The 21,930-nt window shown below is 57.9% G+C and overlaps 3 protein-coding genes across 3 annotated transcripts in view; 2 read left to right on the top strand and 1 right to left on the bottom strand.

Annotated features, from left to right (window-relative positions):
- Positions 1 to 11,064, top strand: part of LOC310917489 (uncharacterized protein) — a gene marked incomplete at both ends in the record, with an annotated part of 83,875 nt that extends 72,811 nt beyond the window's left edge. Inside the window, 26 exons of the mRNA XM_083875786.1 lie at positions 177 to 284; positions 641 to 694; positions 897 to 1,004; positions 1,304 to 1,357; positions 1,893 to 1,946; positions 2,175 to 2,228; positions 2,778 to 2,831; positions 3,882 to 3,989; positions 4,107 to 4,160; positions 4,281 to 4,334; positions 4,767 to 4,820; positions 5,172 to 5,225; positions 5,411 to 5,464; positions 5,671 to 5,724; positions 6,362 to 6,415; positions 7,378 to 7,431; positions 7,509 to 7,562; positions 8,070 to 8,123; positions 8,233 to 8,250; positions 8,641 to 8,694; positions 8,883 to 8,945; positions 9,175 to 9,340; positions 9,566 to 9,672; positions 10,172 to 10,252; positions 10,426 to 10,614; positions 10,915 to 11,064. Coding sequence (XP_083731912.1) covers positions 177 to 284; positions 641 to 694; positions 897 to 1,004; positions 1,304 to 1,357; positions 1,893 to 1,946; positions 2,175 to 2,228; positions 2,778 to 2,831; positions 3,882 to 3,989; positions 4,107 to 4,160; positions 4,281 to 4,334; positions 4,767 to 4,820; positions 5,172 to 5,225; positions 5,411 to 5,464; positions 5,671 to 5,724; positions 6,362 to 6,415; positions 7,378 to 7,431; positions 7,509 to 7,562; positions 8,070 to 8,123; positions 8,233 to 8,250; positions 8,641 to 8,694; positions 8,883 to 8,945; positions 9,175 to 9,340; positions 9,566 to 9,672; positions 10,172 to 10,252; positions 10,426 to 10,614; positions 10,915 to 11,064 — 1,962 coding nt within the window. The remainder of the gene's footprint in view (positions 1 to 176; positions 285 to 640; positions 695 to 896; positions 1,005 to 1,303; positions 1,358 to 1,892; positions 1,947 to 2,174; positions 2,229 to 2,777; positions 2,832 to 3,881; positions 3,990 to 4,106; positions 4,161 to 4,280; positions 4,335 to 4,766; positions 4,821 to 5,171; positions 5,226 to 5,410; positions 5,465 to 5,670; positions 5,725 to 6,361; positions 6,416 to 7,377; positions 7,432 to 7,508; positions 7,563 to 8,069; positions 8,124 to 8,232; positions 8,251 to 8,640; positions 8,695 to 8,882; positions 8,946 to 9,174; positions 9,341 to 9,565; positions 9,673 to 10,171; positions 10,253 to 10,425; positions 10,615 to 10,914) is intronic.
- A 2,132-nt stretch (positions 11,065 to 13,196) lies between these two features.
- Positions 13,197 to 18,531, top strand: SLC31A2 (solute carrier family 31 member 2). Its single transcript, XM_083875881.1, has 4 exons — positions 13,197 to 13,313; positions 16,070 to 16,136; positions 17,150 to 17,318; positions 17,853 to 18,531. Exons 1-4 carry the CDS (start codon positions 13,308 to 13,310, stop codon positions 18,019 to 18,021), a joined length of 411 nt encoding a protein of 136 aa, XP_083732007.1. The 5' UTR covers positions 13,197 to 13,307; the 3' UTR covers positions 18,022 to 18,531.
- A 129-nt stretch (positions 18,532 to 18,660) lies between these two features.
- The window catches only part of LOC310917538 (protein Niban 2-like), a 33,349-nt gene continuing 30,079 nt past the window's right edge, over positions 18,661 to 21,930 (bottom strand). The window contains exons 14-15 of the mRNA XM_083875880.1: positions 19,277 to 21,386; positions 18,661 to 19,241 (exon numbers count right to left, since the gene is read on the bottom strand). Of these exons, the coding sequence (XP_083732006.1) occupies positions 20,083 to 21,386 (1,304 nt within the window). The 3' untranslated portion in view covers positions 18,661 to 19,241; positions 19,277 to 20,082. The remainder of the gene's footprint in view (positions 19,242 to 19,276; positions 21,387 to 21,930) is intronic.

Here is a 21,930-nt window from a genome sequence, read left to right on the forward strand (position 1 = left end):
GAATCCATGGCAGGTGTTTGAAACCACCCCCAGAATCTTCCTGCCTGGGGATGGCAGGGGGGGGTGTCCCATAAGAAAACTGGGTTTTCCCCAGTGTGGGAAATGCTGGAGGGCAGAGCCAGGCTCAGCTGGAAAAGGCAGCCAAGAGTCATCCTGGTCATCTTCATCCTGTCCAGGGAGAGGCAGGAAGCCGTGGAGCTCCAGGCATCAGAGGGAGCCCTGGGGAGCCGGGGGACAAGGGGACAGAGGGGCCACCGGGACGGCCTGGGAAACAAGGGAAGGAGGTACGTGTGGGACTGACCCCACAGGGAATGGGAATGGGAAGGTGCTGCCTCTGGACCCTGCCCATGCCATGGCTTTGCCCCACAGAGCCTGGGATGCTCCCATGGAGCTGGGGGTTGATGCTTTGGGGTCTGTGCTGGGCAAGGTGTGCTCAGCATTTTGTCCCCACTCACTTTTGGGGTCAGAGCTGGGGCGATCCCCTGGCACAGGAGGTGGGGCTGTGCCTTTCCCAACATCAAAATCCCAGCCAGGGGAGGGTGGAAAAGCCCATGGAAATCCAAGCCCAGCTTTTAACCCAGCCTGGGATGGGGCTGGGGAGCAGCTGCTGTGTCTGATGTGAACATTTCCCCCCGGGCAGGGGGACACTGGTGACACTGGAGACCCGGGCGAGCCGGGACTGCGGGGACGGAAGGTGAGGGGTGTCTCTGCCTCTGTCCCTCTTTCCAGCACCTCGGGAACACCCCTGGCCTGCTCAACCTCTGCTGCTCCGTGGTGGGGACAGAGCAGGACAGGGGTGACCTGCCAGGGGGTGACACAGCTCATCTCCAAACAGAAATTAATTTATTGCTGTTTCTTTTCCCTCTTTGTGGTGACTTATCTCCATCCCTGAACAGGGCAATGCTGGCCCCAGGGGCCTTCCTGGAATTCCTGGTCCAGGAGCTGCCACGGGGAAAATTGGAGGGAAAGGCCAGAAGGGAGAGAAGGGCCGAGAAGGTTTGGTGGCAAGTACAGCTGGGGCTGGGCTGCTCACCCTGCAATGTCCCCAAAGGCTGGCTGGTGGCTGCCAAGGAGGGGACTCACCCCTGCTGGGACACCTTGGGCTCTGGGAGCTGCAGAAAATCCTAAGAACTGTCAAATCTCCATAATTAGGGAGTTTCACGTCTCACAGGCGTGACACGAAGGCTGGGTCTCGTTGGCACAAAGGGATGGTTTGGGTTTGTGGGGCAGTTTGGGGTAATGCTGCCTCCAGCCAAAGTGCAGCCCCTGCCAGGCTGGGAACACTTGTCCCTCTGTGTGCCAGGGCCAGGGCGGTGTCACCGGGGCTGCAGGACCTGCTGGAGCCACAGGATGGTTTGTAAGTCACAACATGTCCCCTCTCCCCTGTCAACCTGTCACTGACTGGTGTGGGGGGGTGTGTGACTGGGAGCACTGGGCAGGGCTCTGTCTCTGTCATAGGTCTGGTAATGGGACATTTGTGTGACTGGGAGCCCTGGGCAGGGCCCCATCTCTGTCCCAGACCTGCCAGGGGCCATTTGTGTGACTGGGAGCACTGGGCAGGGCTCTGTCTCTGTCATAGGTCTGGTAATGGGACATTTGTGTGACTGGGAGCACTGAGCAGGGCTCATCTCTGTCCCAGACCTGCCAGGGGACATTTGTGTGACTGGGAGCACTGGGCAGGGCTGTGTCTCTGTCCCAGGCCTGGTAATGGGACATTTGTGTGACTGGGAGCACTGAGCAGGGCTCATCTCTGTCCCAGACCTGCCAGGGGCCATTTGTGTGACTGGGAGCACTGGGCAGAGCTCTGTCTCTATCCCAGACCTGCCAGGGGACATTTGTGCCCCTGGGGCAGGGCAGAGTGACCCGAGCTCTTTTCCTTGTGCCCTGAACAGGGGGGAACAGGACTCCGAGGTCCTCCTGGGCTCGACGGTCCCGAGGGAGAGAAGGTACAGAGGGATGATGGCTCCAACCCTTCATCTCTGGGTGAAACTCCCTGTTCTGGCCCCTTCCCAAGCTTTCCCGGTGGGAATGTGCTGGCACTGGATGTCCTGGGCAGGCTGGTGACAGGGGGACCTGCCATGGGACACCCCTTGCCTTGTTGCCTGAGATCCACAGCCAGCGAGGCAGGGAAGGGTTTTTTTCCATGGACGGAGGTGTTTCCCCTCCTTTCCCAGGGAGATCCGGGGCCACGAGGTGTGGATGGACCTGCTGGGGCTGCAGGATTCGAGGTACTGATGGCCTGGAATGTTGCAGAGCTGGGAATTGCCAAAGGCTTCCCCAGCTCTTCCCTATTTCCTGTACCAGCCAAAGGATTTATTGCCCCTTCACTGTCCAGATCAAGAGGCTCAGGAGTGAGGGGGGAGGTTTAACACCTCATACCTCAGCACTGACTCCCAGGACCCTAAAACCCCAAACTCCCAGTATCTAAACCCCCCCAACCAGACCCTATTTCAAGTACAATCCAAAGGATTTATTACCCCTCCACTGATCAAGAGGCTCAGTAGTGAGGTGAGGTTTAATACCTCAGCACTGACTCCCAAACCCTAAAACCCCAAACTCCCAGCACCTAAACCCCCCAAAATCAGAGCCTTTCCAGCACCCTGTGGTGCCTGATGGAAAAACCTGTTCCTGATACTGAATCCTGTTCACTCCCACGAGGTTCCCAGTGCTGTCTGGGCCAGCTGAGCGTGGGAGGTGGGACAGGATGCTCAAAGTCCCCGCAGAGGTGAAGGACACGGTGCTCAGGGGCTTTTTCTGAACCCCCAATGCCCCCACAGGGAGTGGCTGGAGATGATGGACTGAAGGGAGATGGTGGCAAGCCCGGCCCAGTGGTGAGTACCAGCTCTGCCTCCCAAAAATTTCCCCTGGGAAAGAGGTTTGGTGGCATTTTGGGCTGTGCCTCACCCTGGGGGTGGCTGCAAAATGAGCTCTGCCATCCTGGCCGTGGCTCCTGGCTCCTGCCCTGGGACTGAGTCACTGCTTCCTCGGATTTCCCACAGCAAAAGCTCCTTAAAAGAATTTTAATAGAGCTGTTAAAAGCCGTGCCAAAGTGCCAGGGCTGTTGCACAGGTAACACTGAGCTGCTGGAACCTGCCTGAGGCAGCTCCAGGGCTCTGGATTTCCCACAGGTGTCCCTGTGGCTCTGGGAGCTGCCCAGTGCCTGGAACACTTGAGGTGCCCCAGGATGGGGATTATGGTCATGACAGAGAGCCACAGATGTGTTCTGAGTGCCCTGAGCTCAGCTGCAGGATAAATCCTGCAGGATAAATCCCAGTTTTCCTACGTTGCAGTGCTGCTCTGCCCGGGCAAGACCTGCCCTTACAGAATCCCAGAATCCCAGACTGGTTTGGGTTGGGAGGGACCTCAAAACTCATTGGATTCCATCCCCTGCCCTGGGCAGGGACACCTTCCACAGACCAGGTTGCTCCAAGCCTTTGGCTTGGGGGATTTGCTGGGAGAGGTCAGGCTGTGGAATAAACTCCAGGGGGGGTTTGGTGTGGAATAAACTCCAGCGGAGTTTGGTGTGGAATGAACTCCAGGGGGGTTTGGTGTGGAATAAACCCCAGGGGGATTTGCTATAGAATAAACTCCAGGGGGATTTGGTGTGGAATAAACTCCAGGGGAGTTTGCTGTGGAATAAACTCCAGGAGGATTTGGTGTGGAATAAATTCCAGGGTGATTTGGTATGGAATGAACTCCAGGGGGGTTTGGCATGGAATAAACTCCAGGAGGATTTGGTGTGGAATAAACTCCAGGGTGATTTGGTGTGGAATAAACTCCAGTGGGATTTAAAGCTCACAGCAGCTGAAGTCCCTCACGGAGCAGCTGCTGGGCCCTGCTGAGGATGGGGTGAGCCGTGTCCCCACCTCTGTCCCCTGCAGGGCTCGCAGGGGGCTCAGGGACTGGCAGGTGCCCCTGGACTCCGGGGATACACCGGGCACGAAGGAGCCAGAGGAGTGGAGGGCACCAAGGGCCAGCCGGGCCGGCAGGTAACGCCTCTGCTCCACGGGGACGGGCAGGGGACATCCCTGGGGACAACAGCCCCAGCTGGGCCCTCCTGCCTTCCCCTGGTGCCAGCATCGTGTTTTATCCCCAAATGAACTCAGGGAATTCTTGGGCCGCCGGGAGAAGCTGGAGTCACTGGGCTGAGTGGGGCTGAGGTGAGCAGGATCCTCCCTGCTCCAGCTTTTCCACATCTGTGTCCCTCTGACAGCCTGCCCGGCATTTGGGTGAGCAACCCAGAGTTTTGGATTTGTCTTGAATTCTGTTTTTTTTCTTAGGGCCTGGTGGGTGCAAAAGGGGAGCCGGGCAAGCCGGGAAAACCAGGACAAACGGTGAGGAGTGGGATGGGTGCCCTGAGCTCACCTGCAGGATAAATCCCAGTTTTCCCACATTGCAGTGCTGCTCTGCCCGGGCACGACCTGCCCTTACAGAATCCCAGAATCCCAGGCTAGTTTGGGTTGGGAGGGACCTCAAAACTCATTGGAGTTGGAGCTGTGGTGGTTCTCCCTGAAAGAGGCTGTGAGATCTCCTGGATGTGTCAAAAAAGTCCAATGCAGCACCATCCATCCCCTGCTCCTGTTGAACCTTCTCACAGCCCCCCTTCTGTCCAGGCTGCTCCAGAGAGAGGGAAAAATCCCAAAGAGAAGATTCCAGCTTAGAGCATCCTCCTGTGCACACTGGGGCAGGGCAGGGAGGGAAGGCAGGAGGGGAATCCCTGGCACAGCGTCCTCACAGAGGGGTTTCCTTCTCCTTTGGGATTTTAGGGGTCTCCTGGACAAGCTGGTCCTAAAGGATGGAAAGGCTGCAAAGGAGAAAAGGTATCCCCAAAAATCCTTCCCTGGGTGTGGCACTGAGGGGACAGCCCAGTGGGCATGGCGTGGGCAAGCCTGAGCTGGTCAATCCCATTGGGGACCACAGAGAGAAAACTCAGAATTGCCCAGGAGGGACAATTTTTCCCCACCTGGAAAAACACAGGATGCCCTTGGGCTGGTTTTTTGGGTGAGGGGTGGCAGATCCTGCCTGGCTGAGGTGGCCCTGGGGGGCACAGGGACCTCCCCAGCCCTGGTGGGCTCTGTCCCCCTCTCCATGCAGGCAGCAGCTGCTCTTCCCCAGCGCTGCGATGTGGCTGAGCTGTTGGACACCCACAGCCCCATCTCTTCTCCCCCCAGGGTGACAGAGGCCAGGAGGGGGACCCAGGGCTCCCAGGAGAAGCTGGCAGACGGGTAAATGGCACTGCTGTCCCCAGGGAGGGTGGCAGGGAGTGGGGAGCTGCTCCTTGGAGCCTGTGCAGGTTGGGGGCGGGGGGTGTCCCAGTTTTTTGGGAGCTCAGAATCCCTGGAGAGGGGATGCTGGAGGGATGAGGGGTGTCTGGATTAGTTTGGAGCGACCTGTGAGTCTTTCACCCCAGGGCAAGCGAGGCAAGATGGGCCAGCAGCCCCCGCGGGGTCCCTGGGGACACAAGGTAGGTGGCTTTGTCAGGCTGCCCTGTCCCCCTGGCAGTTTGGGGGTGCTCCCACCTGCCTGAGCCCCGGTTTAGAAAAGAATCAACCCTGATAACTGAGGGCTGTGTCCCCCCAGAGTCTCCCAGCCCAACAGCCCCCCTGGCTGCTCTCCCTGCCCTGGAGCATCACCCTGGGCACAGCCAGGGCTTCTCCCTTTGCATTTCAGGGCTACCCGGGTGACAAAGGACTCCCAGGACCTCAGGGCCCCCAGGGACCCTACGTGAGTATCAGCCTGGAGTTTTGGGGTGCTGGTTCTCCCTGTGTGACCCCACTGTGTGACCCACAGCTCTGCAAGGGCCTGTTTAAAATGAGGGAAGTTATTAAGTGGTTCATCCATCTCCTCCTGTCTTCTCCTCTTAAATTAACATCCCAGGAAAATCACATCATTCCAAAAATGTGGTTCTGGAGGCCAAATAATCCTTCTTTTTAGGTCTATGTGTGATGCCAGGCAGTGCTGAGAACTGGTGGGACTGTGCTCACCTTCCCAGAGAGCTGTCATGGCTGGAAGGACAAACTGCAGCCAGCAAAAAGGATTCAAATATTTATTTTAATTACTAGAAATTACTTTTTCTCTGCTTAAAATAATAATAATTTAAAAAAGCCCAATTTTGGCAACTTCACAAAAAAAAATTAAAATTCTTAGCCAGCAAAGGCACCTCCAGTGCATTTTTAATGGGCTTTCCTGAGGGATCCTCCTGAAAGCAAAAAGCAAAAAAAAAATGATGAGAAAATGCCCCAAAGTTTCTAAATCTGCCTGAAATCCTCAGAATCCTCAGGTGTGGGGAGATCCCTCCTTGCCAGGGGCTGACAGGAGCAGCTCAGCCTCAGGGTGAGGCCATTCCTTGGTTCTCTCTTAGGGCATCCCAGGGCTGAAGGGCATCAAAGGAGACCCTGGACCGAAAGGATACAAGGTAGGGGACATGTGCCAGGCCTGGCAGGGACACTGGGCACAGGGTGGCTTTTAATTTGCTGAATTCTGTCCTTTATTCCCCTCTTTTTGAACCCTGGTGGCTGCACTGTCCTTCTCTGGGGGTTGTCCACCATGTCCCCAGGTGCTGGGAGGTGGAACTTTTAGATTTTTTTTTTCCCAAATCCAGTCCTTTCCCAGCTTTTCCATCCTCCTGGAGTGGCAATCAGCAGTGTGGAGCCTTTTAATGCCTGATCTCAGCATTGATGCTGGTGCACCATGAGCTGAACATGCTTTGTGCAATTCCTGATGGATCCTTGGCTGGAGAAGCCAAGCACATCCCAAACATCCCATCCCATCCCATCCCATGGATCCCATCCCATGAATTCCATCCCATAGATCCCATCCCATGGATCCCATCCCATCCCATGGATCCCATCCCAAACATCCCATCCCATGGATCCCATCCCATGGATCCCATCCCATCCCTCAGCCCCATGGCCATAAATAGGAGTCCCTGGCAATGACGAGCTGCTCATTGAGCACAGTCTTCAAGAAAATGAAACTTTGGAAATCATTCAAACTTTAAATTTATCGTGAGCTCAGTGGGCAGCTCCTGGCAGAGCAGGCAGAGGGGAGGCTGTGCTGGGATATTTTCCCCCCCTGCTCCTGGTTTCAGCACACCAAGAATCTTCTTTATTCTGTCCAAGTGCATCCTCCATCCTGAGAGATATTTTAATCTGGGATGATCCTCTCAGTTCAGAGCTGATCATCCTTCCCTGCTGCCCCTGTCCCCAGCAATGTGGGTGCAGTGAATTCTGTGGAACCAAAGGGATGGGTGTTTGGGGGTTTTTACCCCAGAAGTTTTGCAGCCAGCCATAACTGGGAATTTCCCCACCCACTCTGGGTGTCCTGGGGGTTCTGTCCTTCCCTTGGCCACCAAAGCTCTCCCTGACTCTCTCCCAGGGCGAGAAGGGCAGCAAGGGTGACCTGGGCCAGCAAGGGGACGATGGATTCAAGGTGGGTCACAGGTTTTGCTCTTTTTCTTCTCCCCTGGTCCCCTGTCACCCTGTGTGACATCCTGCCACGTTTCCCAGGGCAAGCCAGGACCCCACGGTGTCCCTGGGAGACCAGGACCCAAGGGAAAGCAGGTAAGGGCAGGGTGGAGAGGGATGTCAGGTGTTGAAAAAAAGGCTCCAAATATTTCAGAAGGCAAAGAGCACAGAAAAAAGGCTTTATTGTCTAATTCTCACTACCTTTTATAAGGTGTTCCCATCCAGACTGAACATGGTTGGGGAATAGGAACGACACCTCTCTGATCCCTTTGGTTAAACCAGAGAAACAGCAAAACACCACCTGGAGAAAGATTGTTCTGAGAAAGGAGAGTTGTTTGCCAGGATTGTTTTGAGAAGAAACTTTCTTGAGATTTTTTTTTCCTTGGGAAAAAGTTATCAGCTGCCAGCAGGCTGAAATCTCTCAGAGCCAGAAATATCAGGCCCACAGTCAGGGACTAAAATGAGTATTTGGGGTGAAATTCTTAAATTTTTTTTCATATAAAATCCACCTGAGGAAGGGGCTGGGTTGTAGAAGGATGCAGGGCTGGGGGATGTCCTGTGCAGGGCTGGGGGATGTCCTGAGCTCCTCTGGTGTCCTTGCAGGGTGACACTGGCCCCCCTGGCCAACGGGGACACCCTGGAATTCCCGGGACACCGGTGAGTCCTTCCCCCTCCTGCAGGTTTGGGGTTCACTCCTGGCCCTACAGGAATGCAGCTTTGATCCCTCCTGCCTCCCTCTTATCCTGCTCTTGTCCTTTCCTCCCAGGGCTTGTCTGGACCCAAAGTAAGTAGTGGGGAGCAGCTGGAGCGGGATCAGCCCTGCCATGGGGTCAGCCCTGCCATGGGATCAGCCCTGCCATGGGGTCAGCCCTGCCATGGGATCAGCCCTGCCATAGGGTCAGCCCTGCCATGGGATCAGCCCTGCCATGGGGTCAGCCCTGCCATGGGATCAGCCCTGCCATAGGGTCAGCCCTGCCATGGGATCAGCCCTGCCATGGGATCAGCCCTGCCATGGGATCAATGGGATCAGCCCTGCCATAGGGTCAGCCCTGCCATGGGATCCCTTCCCTCCTTTCCCACTCGAGGGCTGCAGAGGGGACTGTGGGGGTGCAGCTCAGCACAGCAGCATCTCCCCCCTTGCTTTCCTTCCCTTCTCCACCTCCTCCTTTGGCAGGGGCTGAGAGGCTTCCCGGGGCTGCCAGGCCCCAGGGGCACACCGGGAGTGCCGGTAAGCAGAGCCACAAACGCCCCTCATCCCAAAATCTGGGTCCCTCACTCCCCTAAAATGTGCCAGCGAGGCTCTGCCACGCCATGCTGTCATTCCATGAGGATGTCCAGCTGCTGGCACTGGTGGAGGAGCTGCTGAGGGGCTCGTGGGCAGCAGCCAGTGCCACCAGCAGTGTCATTGTCCCCCAGGGTCTGGCTGGCCCCCCTGGTCCCAGTGGACCTGCACTGATGCTGTCCCAGGAGGAGCTGCAGGTGAGTGAGCCCTGACCAGGAGAGAAGGGGCTGCCAGCAATGCTGTCCCATGTCCTGCTGCTTCTGAGGTCCCCTGTGCACCAGGACCAAGAAGATCCAGCTCCTTCCTCCCCCCTCCACACTTGTCCTTGTCCCCTGCATGTCCCATCCCCTTCCTCAACACCTGATGATGCTCCTGGTGAGGGGATCCATGGTCAGCATGGTGATATCCCTTCCTTTTTCTTTTCAGCACCTCATTTATTCCTCCAACCACCTGAATTACACCCTGGTCTGGGCTCTGCTGGACACGCTGAGCCGGGAGCTCCAGGCCCTCGTGGAGCATCCCAATGGCACCAAAACCAACCCGGCCACCACCTGCAAGGAGCTGCTGCTGGCTCACCCCGGCCTGCCTGATGGTATCAGGGGCATGGGGGGCACCCCTAGACCTGGCCCAGAGCCTGTGGAAGGGCAGGCAGCTCTTTGAAATAAAGGGGGAATAAGGATTTTGGGGGGTGAGCTCAGATGGGCCTTGTGAGATTAATGGGCTGGCAGCCAGGCCACCAGCTGTGGGGGGGATGGCACAGTGTGGCACCTTCCCTGTGCCAAACCTGGTGCCAGGGGCTGTCCTCTCCCCCCTCCAGGGCACTACTACATCGACCCCAACCAGGGCTGTCCCCAGGATGCTCTGCTGGCCTTCTGCAACTTCACAGCTGGGGGGGAGACCTGCATAGCCCCCGTCCACAACCAGGTCAGCCTGGCTTTTATGGGGCAGCTTCAGCCCCCAGGGACCCTTTGGGGGGAATGGGGACAAGGGCTGGTGGGGCTGGAGAGGGACAGGGTGACCAGTCCCTTGCTGTGGTGACCGGTCCCTTGCTGTGGTCTCCAATTCCTCACTGTAGTGACCAGTCTCTTGCTGCAGTGACCATTCCCTTGCTGCAGTGACCATTCTCTCCCTGTAGTGACCAGTCCCTCACTGTAGTGACCAGTTTTTTGCTGCAGTGACCATTCCCTCACTGTGGTGACCAGTCCCTTGCTCTAGTGACCATTCTCTCCCTGTAGTGACCATTCCCTCACTGCGGTGACCAGTCCCTCCCACTGCCCTGGCAGGGCACTGCTGACCACTCTGCAGTGAGGATCCTGGTCACGGTGTGTGCCAGGCTGCAGGGACAGGCCGCACACACAACAGGCTCTGTGCTGGCTCCTTGTCCTGTCAGGGACAGCGTGACAATTGTCCCCTCTACCCCCAGATCCCCATCAAGGCTTGGCTGAGCACTTACAGCTCTGAGAACACCTTTGAGTGGTTCAGCACCCTGCCCGGGGGCTTCCTGGTGAGTGGAACAGCCAAGGGGACACAGGTCGGGGGGTCTCCAAGTGTCCCCTGCAGTGGTGGGACAGCACCCAGGTCCCCTGGATGTGACACCTCTGCGAGGTGCAGGGGGGTGGACACTGCCTGGGTTTAGTCTCCCCCTGTTCCTGGCTTTGTCTCCCGCTGTCCCTGCAGCTGGAATACGCGGGGGCCAGCCCGGTGCAGCTCCGCTTCCTGCGCCTGCACAGCCACCGCGCCTCGCAGAAAGTCTCCTACTCCTGCCGACCGGCCCTGCAGCGTGGCCAGCCCCATCCCGACAGGGAAATCCGCTTCCTGGCCGACTCCCGAGATCACAGCTATGCGGCCAGCCTGCAGGGCTGCCTGGTGAGCCCGGCCCTGAGCTGCCTGCGTGCCTGGAAAAGCCAGGAGAGGCTTTTAGAGAGTGTTTGAACCCCCTCAGTTTGGGATGGACAGGGTGGATGAGGATGCACATGGTGGGATGAGGATGGAGAACATCAAACCCTGAGCCCAAGGAGCTTCCTGGAGTTGGGATATGACATGGGATGGAGACACATCCATGGGGGAGGTCACGACCCTGGAAAAGCCAGGACAGGCTGGGGATGGAGCCTGGGTGCAGCTTTAGGGGTTTGGTGCCACTCAGCTGTCCCTTGGTGGTCATTTCAGCTGGACAACGAGTCCTCCATCGCTGACACCATCTTCCAGTTCAGCACGGAGGAGCTGTGGCTGCTGCCCCTGCGGGACCTGGCCGTGTTCCACGACGGCGACGCCTCGCTCCACTTCGGCTTCACAGTGGGACCAGTTTGCTTCAGCTGAAAGTGGTGCCACCCAAACCGAGCCAGCCGGTTCTGTCCCCACCCAGGAGCCACCCCAACGGGGACAGGTGGAGCCTGGGGGTGGCACAAGGTCCCCACAGAGCTGACATTTCTCTCTGAGCTCCGTGCTTGGAGTTGTGTTACTCCACTTCCTGCTGGAGTAGAGGAATATTGTTTACAGAAGTCATTTTTTTCTATAAATTATATATATATATATTATATATGTATATATTATATATGAGAAGGTGCTGATTTAATGACTGCTTGGGGGAGTACCGTGTAATTATAATTGCTGGGAACTGTCTGTAAAGAAAAAAAAAAAAAAAAAAAAAAAAAAAAAAGAAGAAGAAGAGTAAAACCAGTGGCAGCTTGGGGAAAGGGGAAAAAAAAGGGGCTTTTTTTTGCCAGGGTCAAATGCACAAATGGTTGGAGCATTGATTCCCCAGGACTGGGCTGGGAGAGCTCAGTTGGTGCTGCTCCAGCACCTCCATCCCAGCCAGGCACCGAGTGCTGCAAAAGGGTGAAAATGTTCATTTCCCCCAAATCTTGCCTCGGTTTTGAGTCTCCATCTCAGTGAGAGACATTTTAGTCTTGTGGGCATCTGCAGCTGCTGGCACCTGGGGAAACTGAGGCAGGGGCAGCTCAGCACTCCCTGTCCCAGGTGTGATGGGGATGGTTGGGATGTCCCAGCATGGAACAAACATCTCTGTGCTTCTAGTCACAGCTGGAATTAAAGTTCCCCTTTGTCCTGCCTGTCTGTAAGGAAAATAAAATCACAGAATCCTAAATGGTTTGGGTTGGAATAGAACTTAGAGACCACCCAGTGTCACCCCTGAAGACACCTCCCACTGTCCCAGGGACACCCCCCACTGTCCCAGGGTCACCCCCCACTGTCCCAGGGACACCCCCCACTGTCCCAGGGACACCCCCCACTGTCCCAGGGTCACCTCCCACTGTCCCAGGGTCACCTCCCACTGTCCCAGGGATACCTCCCACTGTCCCAGGGTCACCCCCCACTGTCCCAGACTGCTCCAGCCCCAATGTCCATCCCAGGGATCCAGGGGCAGCCACAGCTGCTCTGGGAATTCCATTCCAACCCCTCCCAGGGAACAATTCCTGCCCAATCTCCCATCCAGCCCTGCCTGAAGCCATTCCCTGTGTCCTGTCCCTCCATCCCTTGTCCCCCTTTAGGCCCTGGAGGGGGCTCTGAACTCTCTCTGTAGCTTTCTCCTCTCCAGGTGAACAACCCCCAAAAACCTTCCGGCATCTTTAAGGTGCAAACTCTGGGTACCACCAGGGACCAGCAGAGGGAAAAAACAAAAACAAAAACAAAAACAAAAACAAAAACAAAACAAAACAAAACAAAACAAAACAAAACAACAACAACAACAACAAAAACCAAAAACAAAAAAAACCACCTTGAGCTCTTTAGATCATCTATGGGAGCGGGATGGGGCGGGGGGAAGGCGGCTGGAGCCGGGAAAGAAAGGGAAAGCGAAACCTGGGAGTGCGGAGGGACCAGGACTGGCTGTCCCCGGGGATGCTGAGCACGGAGGGACAGGACCGGCTGTCCCCAGGGCAGGACCGGCTGTCCCCAGGGCGGCACTGGCTGTCCCCAGGGCAGGACCGGCTGTCCCCAGGGCAGAACTGGCTGTCCCCAGGGCAGGACTGGCTGTCCCAGGGATGCTGAACACGGAGGGACAGGACCGGCTGTCCCCAGGGCAGGACTGGCTGTCCCGGGGATGCTGAGCACGGAGGGACAGGACCGGCTGTCCCCAGGGCAGGACTGGCTGTCCCGGGGATGCTGAGCACGGAGGGACAGGACCGGCTGTCCCCAGGGCAGGACTGGCTGTCCCCAGGGCAGGACTGGCTGTCCCAGGGATGCTGAGCACGGAGGGACAGGACTGGCTGTCCCAGGGATGCTGAGCACGGAGGGACAGGACTGGCTGTCCCAGGGATGCTGAGCACGGAGGGACAGGACCGGCTGTCCCGGGGATGCTGAGCACGGAGGGAGCAGCAGTGCCCGTCCCCAGGGCGGATGGGGATGCGGGAGGAGGGCCCAGGGCCGGCCCCGCCCCCCCCGCCCGCACTACAGATCCCGGGGAGCCCCGCGCGGCGACACCAGCAACGACACCGCCGCGACAGCAGCGACAGGAACAACAACAGCCACGGAACCGGGACAGCGACAGCGACAGAGCCGGGACAGCGACAACAACAGAGCCGGCGGGGACCGGCACCGCCGCCATGCAGGTGAGCCCCGGGACGGGACGGGCACGGCTGGTACAGGGAGACCGTCCTGGAACCCTGGAAATCCCCCCTGGAACGCCGTAAATCCCCCTTGGAACCTCGCGAATCCCCCTGGAACCCCGGAAATCCCCCCTGGAACCCCGGAAATCCCCCTAGAACTCCGTGAATCCCCCCTGGAACCCCGTGATTCCACCCTGGAACCCTGGGATTCCCCCTGGGAACCTGTGAATTCACCCTGGATCCCCTTAAATATCTCTGGGACCCCAAAAATCCCCCCCTGGAACCCTGGGATTCCACCCTGGATACCCTTAAATCTCTGGAACCCTGTGATTCCACCCCAGAACCCCATGATTCCACCCTGGAACCCTGAGATTCCACCCTGGAACCCTGAGATTCCTCCCTGGAACTCTGTGATCCCACCCTGGATACCCTTAAATACCTCCTGGAACCCCAAAAATCCCCCCTGGAACTCCATTAATCCCCGTGGAACCCTGTGATTCCACCCTGGATACCTTTAAATATCTCTGAAAGCCCATAATCCCACCTTGGGAACCACATGAATCTCCCCCTTGGAACCCCATGAATCCTCCCTGGAACCCTGAGAATCCACTCTGGAACCCCTTAAATGTCCCTGAAACCCCAAGAATCCACTCCTGAACCCCTTAAATGTCCCTGGAACCCTGAGAATCCACTCTGGAATCCCTTAAATGTCCTTGAAACCCCAAGAATCCACTCTGGAACCCCTTAAATCTCCCTGGAACCCCGTAATTCCACCCTGGACACCCTTAAAATCTCCCTGGAACCCTGAGGATCCCCTCTGGAATCCCATAAATCTCCCCAGAACTCCTTTAAATCTCCCTGGAAATGTCCAGGATGGAGTTGGACACTTGGGGATAGTGGAAGTTGTCCCTTCCCACGGCAGGAGATGGGACAAGAGGACCTTTAAGGACCTTTTAAGGAAGGATCCCTTCCAACCCAACCCATTCCATGGTTCTGTTTGATGTTTAAGGCTTCCCAGCCCCCTTGGTTTGGTGACAGTGACACCAGTCCTGGGGAGGATCCCAGTTTTGGGGACACCCCCATGGCCAGTGGGGTCAGGGAGCTGCAGGAAGGCAGATTTATCCCCAAATGTGGGATCAGACTGGAGCAGCAGGCTGGGACTGCTCTGTGCAGGCACGACTGGTTTTGCTAAGAATAACCCCAAAGCTGCAGCGGATCCGGCCTTAAAAAAAATGCACGTCGAGCACGGGGGAAGTTTCCCAAGAGTTTTTTTTTTTCCTCCTGCAGTGAATTCCTGCGGGGGAGGAGCTGGGCACACCTGGGCTCCTGCTCAATCCATCCCTCCCTCCCTCTCAACAACATCCCTGAGCCTGGCACATCCCTGCCATCCTACTGGGAAAAATGCAGGGATTTTTAGGATTTTCCCCCTCTTGGTTTTCATCCAGCAAGAAATCTCTGTGTGGCATCACTGTAGGAGAGGAGCTGTTGGCTCAAGGAGCATCTTTTTGGTGTCACACCCATTCTGGGCACCCAAAAACATGTGGAAATCAAAGGGATTGTCTGGATCTCTGGAACAGGCTGCCCAGAGAAGGGTGGAGTTGTTCAAAAAACATATAGAGGTGACACTTGGAGGCCTTGGCAGTGCTGGGTTAATGTTTGGATTTTATGATCTTAGAGGGCTTTTCCAAAGGTAATGGTTCTGATTCTTCTGTCCCTAAAACAGTCACCTGCTCCTTCCACCACACTGCAGAGCTGTGGGTGAAGGTTGTAAAGGAGAAATAGCTTCGTTTAAAGGCTAATTATCATTAATCTGTGGCCAAAGGAGGCTTAAAAGGGTGAGCCAATTAGATGTGCTAATGTGTTTTGGGTAACGAGGGCCGAGGGCTGTAATTGGAGCCGGGCTGTGGCCTCAGCACCCACAGGGAACTGGATGGTATTTCTGGCTGAGGCTGAGCCTGGTCCTGTCAGTCACCTCTGCTGGTGTTGGGAAAAGGCAGGAAAGAGCAGCCAAATGGGATCCAAACATGGATCCATGCAGGACAGGAGCAGCCATGAGCTCCACAAACACCTCCCAGAGAGAGAGAGGTTCACCAAAGAGAGCACAAAAAACCCCAACAAAATTCCACCTTTTGAGCAAGAGCTGGCAGCTGGGTATGAGCTGTGCAGCTGATGTTACACAAGAGCAATTCCTGCTCCTCCTGTTCCAGGGGTGAAGGAGGAGGGGTGGTGCCTTTGCAGGTCCTGGCAGTGTTGGGGTTGATGCTCCTCTGCCAGGGAGGCACCCCTGGACCTGGCCCCCATCTGTGGGTGGTCACACTTGTGGTTCTGGATGTTTTGGTGGTTGAGTTTTTGGGTGTCCTGGCAGTGCAGGAGGTTTCTCTGCCCTGGGAGGCAAAGAGGAGCCTCCACCAGCCCCCAGGGACCTTCCCTCCTCACAATCCTTGTGGATGAAGTCCTGGATCCATCCCTTTGTCACAGGGGTAAACTGGCTTTTTGTCACAGCCCAGACATGCACAGGAGCTGCTGCTGGGGGTGAGAATTGTCCTGCTGGAGATCACGGGGACGGCTCAACCCAGCCAGCGTGACTGTGATTGTCTGTGCAAGTTCCCCTTCCTGTTTCAGAACTGGGGAAAAAACTTGTATCATTTGGTGAATCCCCAGATGAGCACCCCGAGGTGGGGGTGCAGGGACCTGCTGACGGTGTGGGCACCCATCCCCCTGAGGGGCCCAGCACTGCCTCTCCCCTGCCTCTTTTCCAGATGACCTTCTACTTCTCGGACACGGTGGTGCTGCTCTTTGACTTCTGGAATGTCCACAGCCCCACAGGTAGGCTGCCAGCACTGGGACATCCATCCGTCCGTCCATCCATCCATCCCTCCATCCCTCCATCCATCCATCCATCCATCCATCCATCCATCCATCCATCCCTCCATCCATCCCTCCATCCATCCATCCATCCATCCATCCATCCATCCATCCATCCATCCATCCATCCCTCCATCCCTCCATCCATCCATCCATCCATCCATCCATCCCTCCATCCCTCCATCCATCCATCCATCCCTCCATCCATCCCTCCATCCATCCATCCGTCCATCCATCCATCCATCCATCCATCCATCCATCCATCCATCCATCCATCCATCCCCTCACTGTGTGGGCTCCTCACAGCTTTAACCCCACAGCTCCTGGAGCAGTTTTTGGCAGGCCCTGTGGACATTCCCAAACACCCCATAGACATTCCCAAACACCCCATAGACATTCCCAAACAAACACCCTGCAGACATTCCCAAACACCCCACAGACATTCCCAACCACCCCATAGACATTCCTAAAGAAACACCTCACGCACATTCCCAAACACCTTGTGGACATTCCCAAACACCTTGTGGACATTCCCAAACACCTTATGGACATTTCCAAACACCCTGTGGACATTCCCAAACACTCCATAGACATTCCCAGACACCCCATGGACATTCCCAAACAAACACTCTGAGGACATTCCCAAACAACCTGTGGACATTCCCAAACACCCCATGGTCATTCCCAAACAAACACCCTGTAGACATTCCCAAACAACCTGTGGACATTCCCAAACACTGCATGGACATTCCCAAACACCCCAGAGACATTCCCAATCACCCCAGAGACATTCCCAATCACCCCATAGACATTCCCAAACAAACACCCCATAGACATTCCCAAACACCCTGTGGACGTTCCCAAACAAACACCCCGTGGACATTCCCAAACACCCCATGGCGGGCCCTGCCGTGCCCCTGTCGCCCCCACGGCCTCTCCCCGTGCGTGGGCAGTGTCGGGATGTCTCCCCGCAGGGATGGTGCTCTCGGTGCTGGTGATCCTGCTGCTCTCCGTGCTCTATGAGGCCGTGAAGATGGGCAAGGCGGTGCTGCTGCGGCGGGCGCTGCTGGCCCTGCCCCGCAGCCTCAGCCAGGAGGCCCTGACCGAGCCACAGGAGGGTGACAGCAACCCTGGACAGAGCAGGTATGCAGGGACACCTCAGGGACACCCCTGGCACCTACTTGGGGGGCTCAGCACAGAGGGGAGAAGGGGTGTGAGCAGGAGCTGTTGGCTCTCAGGGAAGGGGGGTGTGTACAGCCTGGGGAGGTTGGTCCAGGGGCAGCCCAGCCCCTCCAGATCCTCTGGGAGATGTCCAGGGTGGTGCTCAGAGGCTCATGTTCCCCTCCAGGAGCCACTGTGGGTGCAGGAGGGTCCTGCTGGTTTGGGGATGGGCACAAGCAGTGACTCAGTCCCCAAAAGCCTGGCCATGGCAGTTCCTTCCTTTGGAGCCAAGCCCTGGATTCTTCCTCTTGTATTTAATCCCACATCATTCCCAAGGCTGCTCTTACTGCCAAGCCTGGTTGATTTTGGAGCAGGATTTCCCCCTGAGCTGCTGTTTGCAGCCCCCACCCCTCTCTCTACTCCCCAAACTCCCTCTGGCCACTCCAGGCTCCCGGTGGGAGGCAATTCCAGCTCCCCCAGCCCCTCATTGATGGCCTTTCCCATCTCCTTCCCCAGGTGGTTTTGGTTCCACGTGGGCCAGACGCTGTTCCACGTGGTGCAGGTGGTGCTGGGCTATATGGTGATGTTGGCTGTCATGTCCTACAACGCCTGGATCTTCCTGGGGGCCATCGTGGGCTCCACTCTGGGCTATTTCATGGTGTACCCCCTGCTGGGCCGGGGCTAGAGCCCCCCTGGGTGGTGGCACTCGTGTCCCACCTCCTGCTCCTCTGGAATCGCTGCTGTCACTTCTGCTGGGTCTGTCATTGTCCCCTGTGCTCTGTGGGACGCAGAGCCCCAAGGACTTGCTGGGGGCCCTCGGGGCTGGCCCCATGGCCAGCAGTGGCCTCGGCTGGTGACTGTCCCCCGGCTCTCAGGGACTTTTGTCCGGGTGATGGCAGCAGGGCCGTGCTGGCATTTCCTCCCCCTCCCTGCTTTTCATCCTGTCTGGAATGGGAACGAACCGGTGACTTGCCAGGGGAGGGGACAAGCTGGGGACAGGAACCCCTGTGCCCTCCTGCCCTGCACCAAGCCCCTCTTCACACAGTGCCTTTGGGGACACTGGGGGGGCTCTGCCACCTCCCCACCCCTCTCCTGTGCCCTGGAGCACCCCTGAGCTGCTGGGGGGAAATGCTGCTCCAGGTGCCTCTTGCTGCTTCCTCAGGAATAAAACAAAATACCCCTTTGAATAAAATCATCTCAGCTCCGCTCCTGGCTTGTGTCACTGCTGGGTGGGCTCAGGATGTGACACTCCTGGGTCACAGTGGGACTGGGGGATCCCCAGCCCTACCCAGGGAGGTGTTTCAGGAATAAGGAGAGTCTCCTCTGGCTTTTAAATAAAGCTTTTCCATTTTATTAATTATTATAAGCATATCTTTAAACATTTGTATAACTTTCTTAATAAAATATCCTGGAAGAGACAGGTTTGAAGTTCACAGAGAAAGGCACTTTGAGGGGAGGCCTCCCAAGGCACTTTGGGGGCCCCCCTGAGTGGGTTAGGCTGGGCACCCCCCCCTTCTGAGCACAGGTGGGTGTCGGGGTGCTGGTCCCTGCTCCAGGTGTCACACCCAGGAGTCCTGCAGACCCCCAGCAGCACCTCCAGGGCTTTTGGCATCACTCTGTGGGGCTGCAGCAGTCCTGTCCCCAGCCCTGTGCACAGGGGCTCAGCAAACCCCTGCTCTGTGCTCAGCTGGGTGCCAAAATCTGCAAAGCTGGAGGAACCATCCATGGAAGGTGCTGGGGAGAGCTGGAGGGCTGGGATCTCTCCACTGCACAGCGAGCTGAGCCTGGAATCATCCCAGTCCTGCCAGCACAGCTGGGACACGGCCTGAGAGCCACCTTCCCCCAGAGATTGAGCTTAAAGTAGCTCCTGGAAGACCCTGGGGTGAGGAGGGCTGGGGGTGGGCTCTGGGTGCTGTGAACCTGGTGGCCAAGAGCTCAGCCTGGGTGCTGTGAGCCCAGCCTGGGTGTCTAAGCCTGGTCTGGGCTCCAGCAGTCCATGCCTGTCCCAGCACTCTCCCCTCAGCAGTGGCTGAAGCCCTCCAGTGTTGCTGTCCCTATTGTGTCCCCGTTTCCCATCCTGTTTTCCATCATCCCCTGCAGCCCCTGCTCCCACTGGTGCTCCCAGGAATCCCCTTGGGTGGGATGGCAATGGGCAGGACCCCAGCACCCCCCCGGGTGGGATGGCAGTGGGCAGGACCCCAGGGACACCCCGGGTGGGATGGCAGTGGGCAGGACCCCAGGGACACACCCAGGTGGGATGGCAGTGGGCAGGACCCCAGGGACACACCCAGGTGGGATGGCAGTGGGCAGGACCCCAGGCACACCCCAGGTGGGATGGCAGTGGGCAGGTTCCTAGGAAATGCCCCAGACTGGGGCAGGGACAACCTTGGGGACATCCAGGAGTGTCCCCCACACCCACCCTCAGCAGGACCAGTGCCAGCCCCCCCCAGCAGCCCCAGGCACTGGTGTGGGGGGGGCAGATAAAGCTCTTCAGTAAAGCATCTCCTCAGTAGAAAAGAAAAGAAGGCAGAAGAAGGACAGAGCAGAGCGCAGGGGATGCCCCATGCCCGACTGGGGCCATCCCCAGTCCGAGCCAGCCGGGGCTGTGGGCAGCCCCTTTAGGCAGTAAGGTCTCGGTGTCCCCATCCCCTCCCTCTCCCGTGGTGCTGCTTCTCCATCCCGGGGGCTCCTCTCCCCCTCCCCAGCCCCGGTGTCCCCAGGGCCAGTCCATGGCAGGGGGCTGGGGCTAGAACTCAGTCTGCACCCCCTCACCGCTCTCCGTGCTGCCCCCGGGCTGCCCCTGCTCGCCTGGCTCGTTGTCACTGCTCTGGGGACACGCCGGGGATGGGCTCTGGCCGCCGGGTGATGCTGCTGTGACATGGGGCACGCTGGACACTGATGGGACATCAGCTCCAGACAGAGGTGATGCTGGCACGGATGATCTTGGTGTCACATGTGGCACCTCAGCCTCTGATGGGACATCAGCTCTGGGAACTGGTGATGCTGGTGCAGGATGTTCCCTCCCAGTCCCTGCTGGGACCTCAGCTCTGGGCACAGGTGATGCCGGCACGGATGATCTCGGTGTGACATGTGGCACCTCAGCCCCTGATGGGACATCAGCTCCAGACACGGGGGACGCTGGCACGGATGATCTTGGTGTGACATGTGGCACCTCAGCCTCTGACGGGACATCAGCTCTGGGAACGGGTGATGCTGGTGCAGGATGTTCCCTCCCAGTCCCTGCTGGGACCTCAGCTCCAACAGGTGACGAGGCTGGTGGGGCACTCTGCCCCCCTGGTGACACCTCAGCTCCGGGCACAGGCGGTGCTGGTGCTGCCCGGCGTGTCCCAGCTCCCGAGGGGACCTCGGCTCCGGGGACAGGTGACGATGCTGGTGTGACACGTCTGCCAGTCCCTGCTGGGACTTCAGCTCCGGGGACAGGTGATGAGGCTGGTGTGACACGTCTGCCAGTCCCAGTTGGGATCTCAGCTCCACGGACAGGTGACGATGCTGGTGTGACTTTTCCTCTCCCAGTCCCAGTTGGGATCTCAGCTCCAGGGACAGGTGATGCCACACCATGTCCCCCATCCCGGGCTGGCCCTCGCTGTGTGACATCCCCCTGAGCCAGCAGCGCCCCCTCCTCGCCGCCAGCCGTGCCATCAGTGCCGTTCATCAGCCGCTCCCCAGCTCCATCCCCGAGGCTCTCCTGTGCCAGCATCTCTCGGATCTCCTGCACCGCATCCGGGGGGCTCGGGGGCGCCCCGGGCTGTGCCTCCTCTGCCTCCCGAGGCTCGGGGGAGCCGGGCTGCAGCAGCAGCGCCTCGGCCCCGAAGGGCAGAGCCCCCTCGTCGTCCTGGATGACCGACACCACCTGCTTGGCCCTGCGGCGCCGCTCGGCCGCCGGCTCGGGCTCGGGCTGCCCGCTGTACTCCTCGCTCCAGTCGATGGGAGGGCCCTCTCCCAGCAGGTGCAGGTTGGGATTGCTGTTGTGCATCACCATGCTGTCCCTGTACAGGTTGTGCTTGCGCTGCACGGCCGCCTCCTTCACGGCTGGGGACAGGGAGGGCAGGGTTAACAGGGGGTTGAGGGGAATTGCCAGGATGGGACACCTCGCCCAGCCCTCCCCGTGGGTGGTGGGAGAGGTGGATGGAGATGGGTGGAGAGGTCAGTGTCCCACCCACTGCTCGGCCCTGCCAGGGGGGGGAAGCTGCTTCTGGGGCAGCCCCAGCACCCTGCATGGGGTCATCCCTCCTTAGAGAGTTCCCAACACCCTGCATGGGGTCATTCCTTCTTATAGAGTCCCCAAAAACGCCCTGCACAGGGTCATCCCTCCTTACAGAGTCCCCAGCAACACCCTGCATGGGGTCATCCCTCCTTAGAGTCCCCAATATACTGCACAGGGTCATCCCTCCTTACAGAGTACTTAACACCCTGCACAGGGTTATCCCTCCTTATACAGTCCCCGAAAACACGCTGTACGCGGTCACCTCTCCTTACAGAATCCTCAACACCTTGCCCAGGGTCACCCCTCCTTAGGGAGTCCCCAGTAACACCCTGTATGGGGTCATTCCTCCTTATAGCATGTCCAGCACTC

This window comes from Zosterops lateralis, assembly GCF_965231275.1.
Source record: "Zosterops lateralis genome assembly, chromosome: 20".
NCBI lineage: Eukaryota > Metazoa > Chordata > Aves > Passeriformes > Zosteropidae > Zosterops > Zosterops lateralis.

Coding starts and splice junctions, on each gene's coding strand:
- SLC31A2 (XM_083875881.1), top strand. Junction 16,137..17,149: donor GAATGTCCACAGCCCCACAG/GTAGGCTGCCAG, acceptor GTCTCCCCGCAG/GGATGGTGCTCTCGGTGCTG. Junction 17,319..17,852: donor AGCAACCCTGGACAGAGCAG/GTATGCAGGGAC, acceptor CTCCTTCCCCAG/GTGGTTTTGGTTCCACGTGG.